At 32.3% G+C, this 11439-nt stretch overlaps 2 protein-coding genes across 3 annotated transcripts; both read right to left on the bottom strand.

The window, feature by feature from the left end:
• Positions 1-671: 671 nt before the first annotated feature.
• On the bottom strand, positions 672-3805 carry LOC8285053 (biotin carboxyl carrier protein of acetyl-CoA carboxylase 2, chloroplastic). The gene is made up of 7 exons (XM_002526053.3): positions 3208-3805; positions 2568-2621; positions 2320-2471; positions 1925-2225; positions 1247-1318; positions 1031-1096; positions 672-942 (listed from the first exon to the last, which is right to left on the bottom strand). Exons 1-7 carry the CDS (start codon positions 3319-3321, stop codon positions 919-921), a joined length of 783 nt encoding a protein of 260 aa, XP_002526099.1. The 5' UTR covers positions 3322-3805; the 3' UTR covers positions 672-918.
• A 683-nt stretch (positions 3806-4488) lies between these two features.
• LOC8285052 (probable mitochondrial-processing peptidase subunit beta, mitochondrial) lies at positions 4489-9256 on the bottom strand. Of its 2 annotated transcripts, none has more exons than XM_048373856.1 (9): positions 8481-9256; positions 7806-7970; positions 7492-7629; positions 7248-7399; positions 6957-7065; positions 6345-6443; positions 5830-5895; positions 4946-5069; positions 4489-4863 (listed from the first exon to the last, which is right to left on the bottom strand). In XM_048373856.1, exons 1-9 carry the CDS (start codon positions 9141-9143, stop codon positions 4670-4672), a joined length of 1710 nt encoding a protein of 569 aa, XP_048229813.1. In that variant the 5' UTR covers positions 9144-9256; the 3' UTR covers positions 4489-4669. The 2 variants fall into 2 exon arrangements, with proteins under 2 accessions (XP_048229813.1, XP_048229812.1); XM_048373855.1 differs by having other exon boundaries at positions 4962-5069; positions 8481-9254.
• Positions 9257-11439: the final 2183 nt, after the last annotated feature.

The raw sequence follows: 11439 nt of genomic DNA, 5'->3' as shown, positions 1-11439 counted from the left end.
TTTATAATACAATTGAAATTTAAAAAATATTTATTTTATTTTAAAAAAAATAAATTAGATGTATTTAATCCTTGAATACAAATTTAGGAGACTATTTAGTAAAAAAGTTTAAATTGAATTTATTTAATCCGTAAACATAAGTTCAAGGAAGTTATTTGCTAAAAAAAATAAATAAATTGAATCTATTTTGACCCTTAAATATAAATTGAATTGAAAATTGACCCTTTCTCCGTTTTCTTTTACCTCAAATGGAACTGTTCGCAATTTGCAAACTCATGCTCAATAAGGTAAGAAAGTAAGAAAGGAGTATATAATTTTCAAATTAGCAATGCTGGAGCCTTAATAGCAGAACTATTTCTCATTTTCTATGAAATAAAGAATCAATTATTTTTGGGGTTAGCGGCAGTGCTTTTTTCATTTTATCAAAATACTCGAATCTTCATATAATTTGTTATGTTCAGAGAAACCAAACGAGCATTCCGTCTCCTCCTTTATCTGCCCCGCCATTAACCCTGATGAGATAAGAGTCGCAGACATGGAATTGAATGATCTTTTTATTTTCTTTTTTTCCTTTCCCCTTTTGGGTACAGAGGAAAGAAAAACTGAACGCTCTTCACGGTCATTTCTAGAGATAAAGCATGAGTTGCTTCCAAGCATCTAAGCTACTCACCTTTTCAGTAACAGAATTTATTGAGACACAGATTCAGAACTTGCTTCAAGAATGTCTAAAATTTTGACACAAAAACTATATATTCTAAAGCCTTAAGGCTTCCTTCTACATATCAAACACAAAGATTATGAAAGTATAAACGATGAAATGAGACAATTATTCATTTGAAAATTACATAATAAAGATGGAAAGTAGACTAGATACTGCAGCTATTTTAAGTTACTTCTCTGGCACTGGATGTTACTGATTCAAGGTACAATAACAAATAGAGGCTGCATTGAGAGAACAGACAAGCTTTAGAATATACATTTTTTTATATGGACAAGTGGGAGTGGCAAAGGAAAAGGAGGAGAAGAGTACCGTGTCCACACTGACAGGCTTCCCGTCCTCTGCCAGAACCTCCGTTATGGTTCCTGACTGATCAGCCTAAGAAACCGCAGAACAATTAAAGTAATCAAACAGATAATAATAATAATAATAGGTCAATGAATAATAAATAATCTCTTGGGTGAGAAGTAATATCATTAGCCTTCACAAATAAATGAAAAAAAAAAATGAGAACAAGGATAGACATACTTCAATCTCGTTCATTAGCTTCATGGCCTCGATGATGCAAACGACTTGCCCTTTCTGCACTTTATCTCCTACCTGTACAAGAAAAATATAAGAAGGAAAAATTGTTGGTTCAGCATGATAATTTTCTAAAGCACAAAATGCTAGGAAATATAGTTATTATGTTTCAATAGGGGAACTAGCTTTCAAATGGCAAAAGTTAACAGCTTAAGTGTCAATTTGACCCCTAAATTTACTAGCCTGTCCAAATTAATTTCCTGGTTAAGTTACCCAAAACATTTTAACAAAATAAAAATAATTTTGAACTTTTTCCATATAGTTTTTTTATTCCGTTTATTTTTTTTTTTTCTCTTTTCGTTCTCCACTCTTTTTCTCTCAAATTTTCAAAGCAAAAATTATATAATATTTTTCTCAAATCAATCTTTATGTACAATAAAAAAGACTAACATATTTTCAAAATATTGGAAAAGATTCAAACAAATTATTTATTTGAAAGAACATGCACATATATATAGGAAGAGAATGAGGATCACTGTCTTTTTGGTGAGAAATTGGGGAGGATTGGCTAGAATGTAAAATGTATTGTAGATTTTGGCCAGACAGGAAATGGTGTGAATCTGGAAAAAATATTTCAGGGGCAAATTGCTACTTAAACCAAAGCTAACTAACATGACCACTTACCTTCACAAATGGGGGTTCACCAGGTGCTGGACACCTATAAAAGGTACCTGCCATGGGGCATTTAAATGCTGGATGAGATGACGTGACTGCCTTCGCAGGGGAAGGTAATGCAGGTGCAGGAGCTGAACTTGGAGGAGGAGCAGCTGATGGTGGAGGTGGTAGCATTACATGTTGATACGATGGAGGCATTGAAATGACTTGAGCTGCTGGAGGTGGCTGCAGGGCCTCCTTTTTCCTTATTATGATCTCACAATCTAACTGCTTCAGTTGGAGCTCCGTGATATCTCTTGAATCGACGAGCCTGCTCATAAAATTCATACGAGTTCAAACACTGAAATAGATGCAACTACTAGTGATATGCGCAGGCAGTAAAAAAATAGGTTGCTTTCACTTACTTGACAAGGTCTGACACTTGTGTCATGAATTCTGTAATTGCCGATGCATCTGGAACATTCTTTACCACAGCCTCATCTTTTACCTCAGATGGTGCAAGTTTAGAGTTAGTATCCAGCATTGGTACAGAATTTGAAGAGCCCTTGACAATAACCTTGATTTAAAAATAGAATTAATCGAAATGATGATTATACTCTGACATCTCATTCAAAAAAAAAACTTATTTTTAATCGAATTGGCAAGACCATACCTCATTCAGCTGTGCCTTCACCTTGGTAACAGCAGATTGCTTACGGATTGGCCACTGCAGAAGAGAAAACTAATATTTCGCATCATCCAACAATCAAGGACGTTAATATAAATTCAATTATGGGTGCTCATAGCTAAGTCTTCTTGTAATGATCAGATGGTACTAGTTCCTAGGCTTTATGAGTTAAAAGGCTTGGCATTATATAAATTAGAATCCAAATTTTTAATTACATTGATCCCAAAAGCAAAGATCTCACAACTTTCCACCATATGATAATTAATGAAAAGCAAGATCACTAATCACCAACTTCAATGCTGCCACCTACTAATACAACAAGTGCCATTAATCAGCTATAGAAACAAATCCCATATTTAAGTGACATTTTTTAACCAATTTAACCCTAAGCTACACATAAAAAAGACAAACCATGAACTTAAAAATCTCAAAGGCATAATATTTCATAATAATCACAAGAACAGTCCAATTAAAGCTTAAAAAAGAAAAACATATTGGCACATGAGACTAATTAAACAGAACAAGTAGATATTATTGTAAAGATAAACCAAGAAAGGCAAAAGGCAACAACTTATCACTGAATGAAAGCAGAAAAATAAAGAAAGGAAAAATGAAAAATACAGACCTTGAATCCACGAGAAGGAAAGGAAATGGTGTGCTTGGGAAGTGAGTTTGAGGCATTGGATCCAATGCGAGCAATGAAAGAGGTCTTAGGGCAAGGAACCGATGTCGATGCCATTGTTGAATCTCTTTTAGCACAAAACCACAAAAGAGAAAAAAGGCAAAGGCAAAGATCCCAAAACTAAAAATAAAAAGCTAAAATATATAAAGGAGAAGAAAAAAGAAAGAGACTTTGTATAAAGAGAGGAAAGAAAAGGAAAAATGGGGGTGGCGGAGATTTGTAGGGAAGAAACGGAAAAAGGGTGGCGATGAGATCGAAGAAATGCGACTGAGAAACCCAAACCAAAATATTGAATCAAGAAAATGTTGCAAACATAAGAGAAAGAAAGGCGAAAAGGGCAAGGAGAAGAGAATGGGGCGTCTGTATGTGTTTTAAATTAATTATAAAGGGAAAAGAAAATAGATGGGTTTCGATACTTACAATGAAACATAAACACAACACAGCACACACCAGTTACAGTTGGTCTCAAGTTTCTTAACTAACCGAAGTGGACAGTAAAAAACACAGAGCCTACCCTAATTAACCCCACTTCACACTAAACAGACCTTCTTTACATTCGAGTGATATATAGAGAGAGAGAGAGAGACAGAGACGTCACGTTTCTCTCCCAACGACTAATGCGGGCAGTGTATTTATTGTGTGGGATGCGGATTCTGTGGGGTCTTTTTCCCTCTTTTTTATTCTTACAAAAAGAAGAAACATTAAAATTATTCCAGCAACATCACTTGCTATTTCATCTTTATGAATATGATCATGCCCTGAAGATCATTAACCGAATCAAAATTACTAAAATATTGGAATTTAGAATTACTTTTTGGAAGGAACTTGCCTACGCTTTTTTCCAGCAGCTGAACCAACATCACAGAGACTTTAGTTTCAATTGCGAAATGAGACAAGTTTTTTAAAGTGTCAACGAAAACTTATTCAATTTATTATAACAATAAAGAGAAGCTTCAAAGTAACAGGAACAGCTTGTGTGTTTCACAAGAAAAAAGTTTCTCCTGCTTGTTTATCTAAAAGGTCCAACTCATTTACGGTACAGAGATAGATCACTGGAGAAGCAGCCTGATGACCTCCATTCAATACCAACATTGCTCCAGCTGTCGGACAGAGTGATACATGGGGTGGTTCAGGGCAGGAAAGTAGCAGTTAAACTAACAATAAAAGCCATATACTTGGGTTCCAAATGCGTAAAACATCCAATGCCAGGCAAGCAAGAACTGGTTCAGTTGAAAAAGATCAACAGAGTTCCGTATTGCTATTGTGCTTCCTTAAAAGCACCAATTATCAGTCCTTTGTGACAGCCCAATTTACTTAACACTGCATACTTTATTGATGCAACAATAAGAGCATTACAGAGAGAAACCTAAACAAGGAACAAAAATGATTTGAAAATGCCCGACTTTCAGGGGTCCCCGAAAGATGTTGGTTGGTTGTGTTGCAAGCGCAACAAAAAAATTTTATGATTGCCAAATATTGGAACAATGCAGTAATAACAAAAGGGTCGAAAATCTAGTAGCGGTTCAAGTAGGTTCTGCGTCTGAACCAGTTGTAGTCGGGCAACCCCTGGATGGGCCCCATGGCAGCAATTGCAACATCCTGTGAAAAACCAAATGATTAAACATGAATTCCTTGCAATTTGTTGCCAACAGAAGAACTTAGAAAAGCAATGTAACTAGGCTGGCAGAAGGTCCTACCTTGTCATGAATAAATCTGTTTGCAACACGTTTAACTGTGCTTGCATCCACTGCATCAATCCTAGCAAACAATTCGGCGAATGGAATTCTTCGACCATAAGTGAGTAACTGCAAGCATATGTAAAGCAACAAAACTTAGAAGCAGTAAAAACCGGCACAGTTCCGATTAAAATCCTGCTCTTGCGCTGATATCTATTACAATCACTATAACTATGTCATACATAACTATGAAAAGTAAATCAAAAGTAGGAAGTTATGACAACCACTGCTATGCAGTCACTGAATAAATTGGAAAAAAAAAATCAGAACATGCAGCTCCAGTCAACATTTTCGATACTGGCAAGATATAATCTATTTTAAAATGCCAGTACCATATGATTGCAGGAGATCTCATTCAGCTACTTTTGCTTAATGATAGTAAATAATTATTGAGATCTAAATATGTATCTTTGACAAAACAGAACCATGAATCAAACTGATAATTTCAAGTCCAATTCTTTTAAACATTGTAATATCAATATAAATGAGATAATGCTGGTATTTAAATATTAAAACATCAAGCTAAGAAGAAACTCATGCCATGCCCTGAGTGGTCATATTGACTCTTCAAAGGAGCAACTATTGGTCATCTCATGCCATGCCCTGTCCACATGGATGAAGATAAGTGCCTATCAATAATCTGTGCACCTAGCAGTGTGCTTGATACTATCTATCACATTTTGGTATATGCAAATCATGCATTTATGACATGAGTAAATATATAGCATACCTTCCCTTATATGCAAAAGAGATATAATAGTACATACTATATACCAAGGCCCAATTCATCCTAACATGTTTGCCACAAATGCAGAAAAGAAGATGTTACCTGCCGCCCAATATCTTCAGCTACAGGACTGGTGCCATCTATGTGCAGCAGCAATGATGATTTCAACTGCAATCAGAACCAGCAATAAGTGGATAATGATAACAACGAATATAAAAATAATAGAAGATGCCTTATTATGATGGGGGAGCAATAGATTTCACAGTCCACAATACATGCCTTAGTATCAACAAATTCAAATATTTAAAACTATGTAGAGGTTATGGGAATAAGTTCATAGAGTGAACAAATATATATACTAAGCAAATTACTACTTTCAGATAAATTATAAATCGCTTAGCTACAAAAAGAGGCTTCAGTTTAGCGTATTACAATTTAGTGTGACTTAAAATATTGATAGAATTCATCTTAAGCATCTTACAGATTTATGTTGTTTTTATCAATACCGGCCAAACTAGTAACAGCCAAGTGTTCTTTTTCTCCACTCATCAAAACCAAATGAAATTGAGTATAAACATATATAAAGTTCCATGGAAAGCAATAACTTTAGAGACTACCTGATTACGAGCACGGGTCACATCAGCTTCAGAAACTCGATAACTTAACTTGGTTGTCTCATACATAATTGCCCAAGCTAAATCATCCACGCAATCCGGCTGAAAGTAGAACATAAGATTTCAAATTTTCTTCAAAAAAGAAAACATAGAAAATAACGAAAGGACAATGCTAATCAAAGAGAATCCAGATCATAGAGAGTGATAGCTTCCTACATGGATTTGCACCTAGCAACAATCATTTCATGTTTGAAATTCAATAAAGATAGTAAACTAAATCAGAGAAGATAAGGGAAGAAATTGGCTGCATGTAAATGATCCCTAAGCATAGTCTAGAAATATCAAGGAATCCAACTAATATCGAACAGATTCTTGTAGAGACATAAAGTAGATCTCCACAGCAAGCTACAAGACTACAACCTCTAAATTCCACAGCATCAACCAGGCCCATGCCAATGGCAATAGATCTAATCTACTATCATTATTTCATTTTTTTCCCCTAAATGTCTTGAATTGTCATAGTATTAATGACTCAAACACCATGTATTTATACAATCAATGATAGGAATACTCCTCAAGATTTGTAAAGACATTAAAATAATGCAGGAGCCTCACCTTAGCAACAGCATAAACACCAAATAGACCAGTATCTTTGTAGTTGGTGTTAAAAGCCATCATGTTTTCAGCTATTTCATTGATGCCAACCCTTTGTGCCAGCTCAGACCTGTTTGAGGATCGCGAATTTTAAATCAATGCACGTGCCAACAGGTAGACAGTGCCTTACAAGAAAACTTACAATCTCAAGTTCAAGAATCATTATGTCATAAGGGGGAGGACTATAATTATATAAAAGGTATCACAAGAAATTTTACAGTCCCCTCTCTCTGTTATTGTATGGGAGCTTACCCCATATGCTTTCCACCTCCAGCATTTTTACTCCATGAACCCAGCATAGCCTGCATGACCATTAGGGCAATAGAGTCTGGGTCGGTCCATGGTGCTCCTTCAAAAGCAACCGCAAATTGTGCCAAAGGAACATCATCATCAATTATCCTAACCTGAATGACCACAGTAAAAATTGAGAACATTATTTTAAAGTAATGGAGTTACATACAAAGGCATTACAGATACACGAACTATATCTTCTCACCTCTGAACCTGTAAAAAATGTTGGTTCTTTTGCAACCAGCTGAGAGGCAGTGGTTGGATCAGCTGATAACTTAGTGAACAATTTCTTTACTTGCTCAACAACTTCCTCATGCTTAACAGCTCCAGAAGCAACAATGACCTGGAATGAAGGTCCCAAAAGGCATCCATAATAAAAATCTAGAAAGCATATAATAATAATAATAATAATAATAATAATAATAATCAATGCTGTAATCCATAATTAAAAAAGGAAAAATAGCCTTCAATAATTTTAAAAGAGTCCATTATATGAAACAAGGAAACTGTTGTATGTACCATTCTGGGAGCAGTGTAGTGTGTCTGTATGTAGCTCTGAAGGTGATCTCTGGTAATCGACCTGACATTTTTAGCTGGTCCAAGAATAGTCCTGCCCAGAGGAGTGTACTGGAATGCAGTGGCATGCAAATGGTCAAAGATAACTTCCTCAGTTTGCCCCTCAACCTACAAGAGAAAACTTTGATTGTAAAATGCACCCTATTTCGTTGCGAAACCGCTTTGAATTGATTCAAGGAAAACAAAAAGGCAAACTTTACAACTCCATGAGTGGAATCCACATTGCAGTGCTCTAGGCTAAGCAGGATTAGCTAACAGATATAGAACATGCATAGTAATTGAGAATATACGAAAGAATCATGGTTATATACTTTTCATTCTGAGTAATACTGCAATTACTTAGCAACCACAGCTCTTGCTTCACTGAGAATTCCAAAACCTTATATCACAAATTCTAAATCAATCAACATAAAACGCACAGCTACAATCATTACCCCCCCTAAAAAAGACCTACTTTCCAACTAACTATCCAACATAACTGAAATTGATAAACGAAAAGGACCCATTTCAAATTTCATAAGCTGAAACCAAAAAAAGCACACAACTTTATCCAATTGAAATCAGAAAAGCACAAAACTTTTCACATCAAAAAAACGAAAAAGAAAAAACAAAATTTACCTCTTCCATTTCCCTCAAAATGACATCCCTCTCACGCCTAATCCTATTCTCATCAAATTTAGAATTCTGCAAAATATCAGCCAAAATATCCAAGGCCTTATTCACATCCTTATCCATAACTTTAGCATAATAAGTAGTCTGTTCTCGACTAGTATAAGCATTCAAATGACCACCCATATTCTCTATCTCCTCTTCTATATCCCTTGCATTTCTCTTTTCTGTCCCTTTAAATATCATATGCTCTAAAAAGTGAGCTGTCCCATTAGTCTCATCACTCTCAAATCTAGACCCTGCATCTATCCACACCCCAACGGTCGCCGTTTGAACAGCCAAGTTCGATTCCGTTGCCACACGGAGTCCGTTTGAGAGTGTTGTGATTTTGGTTTCGGGTGCTGAGAGGATGTGAGTGTGGTTAGTCAGAACCGGGTGGGGTGACCCGTATTTCAGGAATCTGGGGTCCGGATTTTCTAGGGTTTTGAGTTTGGCTTTTACTGATTCGGCGAGACGATCGTAGATCATGGCGGTTGGTGGGGGTGGAGATGGGGGACTGGTGGATGTTGATGTGGCAACAGCCGAGGATGATGAACGAATCGTGGCGGAGAACGCGGCAGTCGATGGGCGGTGTGAACGGCGGGCGAGAGAGAGGAGATGCTTTAACGCCATGGTTTTGACTATAATCGATTCGATTCGATCGGAGAGAAGAGGGGTTTGGTTTGTCTCTAGGGTTTGATATATGATAATCGGGGCAAAGTGATGAAATACAAAGGCAACACTATAAAACTGTTTGTTTTGACTGTTCTTTAACTAATGGGACGACGCCGCATAAGCTACGTTTCTGCGAGCGCTGTGTCGTTTCTGTTTGGTCCAAAAGCTATTCTCACACTACTAATTTTTCTCACAGCGCATGAATTATTATAAAGAACATATTAAATAAATATATTCGATAAATTAGTATATAATAATAATTTTTATTTAATATATTTAATATATTTTTATTTGTATAGTAAAAATTATTATTATTATTATTTTATGAATTTTAATTTAAAATATATATTTTATAAATTTAATAAATAATTTGACTTTAAATAAATTTATATAGAATCATAATTTTTTTTATTTAATGACTAATTATCAATATTAAAATTTATATATTTAATTTACCTAATTATATTTTTAAATTAATAATATTATTTGAAAAATAATTTATTTTAGTAAAAATAATTATCTTTTAAAATAATTTAATTATATCATTTTAATAATATTCAATAAAAATATTGAAATAAAATTTTTATGTTAATAGAAAATATGAAAAATTTCAATATTTTATTATTAAATATTAGAATATAATACTTTAATAGCAATATTATTATACTTAAATGATATTATAATCTTTGTTTTTAAGAAAAAGCTAAAAATAGAATAATTTTAAATTTTCATAATAAAAAAGACATTAACAAAAAAAATCAGATAGAAAACAAATATTAAGAATATAAATAATATTTTCTTATATTTCTTAATATAATTCTATTAGATAAATTACTCACTAATTAATTCTATTAGGATTATAATTAAGTTAGTTATAATATAATTGTAATAAGATAAGACTAATAATAATTGATTAATTATAAAAAAAATTTAGTCAGTTTAAAAATTTATCTACTTTCATAATTTTATGTAATTAAAAATTATATACTATAGCTTATAGATATAAAAATAATTTCATCGATAGTTAGATGTTAATAATCACTTATTGTTTTATTTAGTAGTAGTATTAACGCGTAATACTTTTTAGTTAAAGAATGCACTCAAATTTTAGAAGTATAGCTTATGATATATTCATTTACTTTTATATTACATTAGCAATTATAATTATTGATAATTTTATAATTTAAATTCTTAATTTAAAATAATTTATTTTAGTTCTAAATTTTTATATTATAAAAAATAATTTTATTTAGTTATTATTTTATTTTAATAAACACTTAACGTTATTACTTTATTTTAATAGTTACAAAAGAAATAATAAAAATGATAAATATATAATAAATTAATGGCATTATATAGTCAGTATCTTTTATTATATTTAACTATTACTTTATTTTAATAAAAACTTAATAATATAATTTTATATGATTATAATTTAATATTATAATACATTAATATTTTTTATTTAATTAGTATTTAGTATTATGGATAAATTTTTATATAAGCTATATTAAAGTTATATTTATTTTTTATTAAGATTTTATATGATGTAGCTTTATAAAATGTTAAAGCCTATATATATATATATATAATATAATAAAATGTAATGGATTTTTTAGATAAATTAGTTTTAAGTTTTTATTTAAATACTATAAATTTTCAAAAAAATCTAATATTGTTACAAATACTTTTAATTTAATTAAGGAAAAGTTTTATTAAAATGTAATGTATGATATTATTGTCATTGACTTTCTAAATTCATCAAAATTTTAAATTTATATTAAATTATAATGGTTATATCATATGTGTGACAAATTTCTTTTCTAAATGTATGTAAAAATAATAAATTAGTAATATTAAAATTAAAAGTTAATTTTATGATATACATTGAATTTAAAGTGTTCATCAAGATATTTTTCAATTGTAAAACATCATTTTCTCCTCGGATTTACTTTCAATGTATGGAGCTCTGTGGACTCTTTAAAAAAAAGGCAAAGGAAGTGTTTTCAATTAAAAGAATTAAAAGATTTTGATGAAATTTAGAAGTTGGGTATATTTAATAGTAACCTTAAAAGATTTTATACGAACCATGAGATATTTAATATTGACTTTTAAAATTTTAAAAAAATCTATTGAAATTATAAGATATTTAATATAATTTTGTAAAATCTATAAAAATAAGTAAATCCAAAACTGGCTTATGGAGTATAGCTAAGTGGTAAGACATCAGATTTTGGTACCGGCATGCAAAAGT

This window comes from Ricinus communis, chromosome 5 (assembly GCF_019578655.1).
Source record: "Ricinus communis isolate WT05 ecotype wild-type chromosome 5, ASM1957865v1, whole genome shotgun sequence".
Classification (NCBI taxonomy): domain Eukaryota; kingdom Viridiplantae; phylum Streptophyta; class Magnoliopsida; order Malpighiales; family Euphorbiaceae; genus Ricinus; species Ricinus communis.
Note: the sequence above shows the minus strand (reverse complement) of the source record. Positions and strands in the feature narration are given on the sequence as shown.

Coding starts and splice junctions, on each gene's coding strand:
- LOC8285053 (XM_002526053.3), bottom strand. CDS start 3,321: ATGGCATCGACATCGGTTCCTTGCCCTAAGACCTCTTTCATTGCTCGC. Junction 2,622..3,207: donor TTCCTTCTCGTGGATTCAAG/GTCTGTATTTTT, acceptor TCTCTTCTGCAG/TGGCCAATCCGTAAGCAATC. Junction 2,472..2,567: donor TGAAGGCACAGCTGAATGAG/GTATGGTCTTGC, acceptor TTTTAAATCAAG/GTTATTGTCAAGGGCTCTTC.
- LOC8285052 (XM_048373856.1), bottom strand. CDS start 9,143: ATGGCGTTAAAGCATCTCCTCTCTCTCGCCCGCCGTTCACACCGCCCA. Junction 7,400..7,491: donor CATTTTTTACAGGTTCAGAG/GTGAGAAGATAT, acceptor GTGGTCATTCAG/GTTAGGATAATTGATGATGA. Junction 6,444..6,956: donor GTGTTTATGCTGTTGCTAAG/GTGAGGCTCCTG, acceptor TTCTACTTTCAG/CCGGATTGCGTGGATGATTT.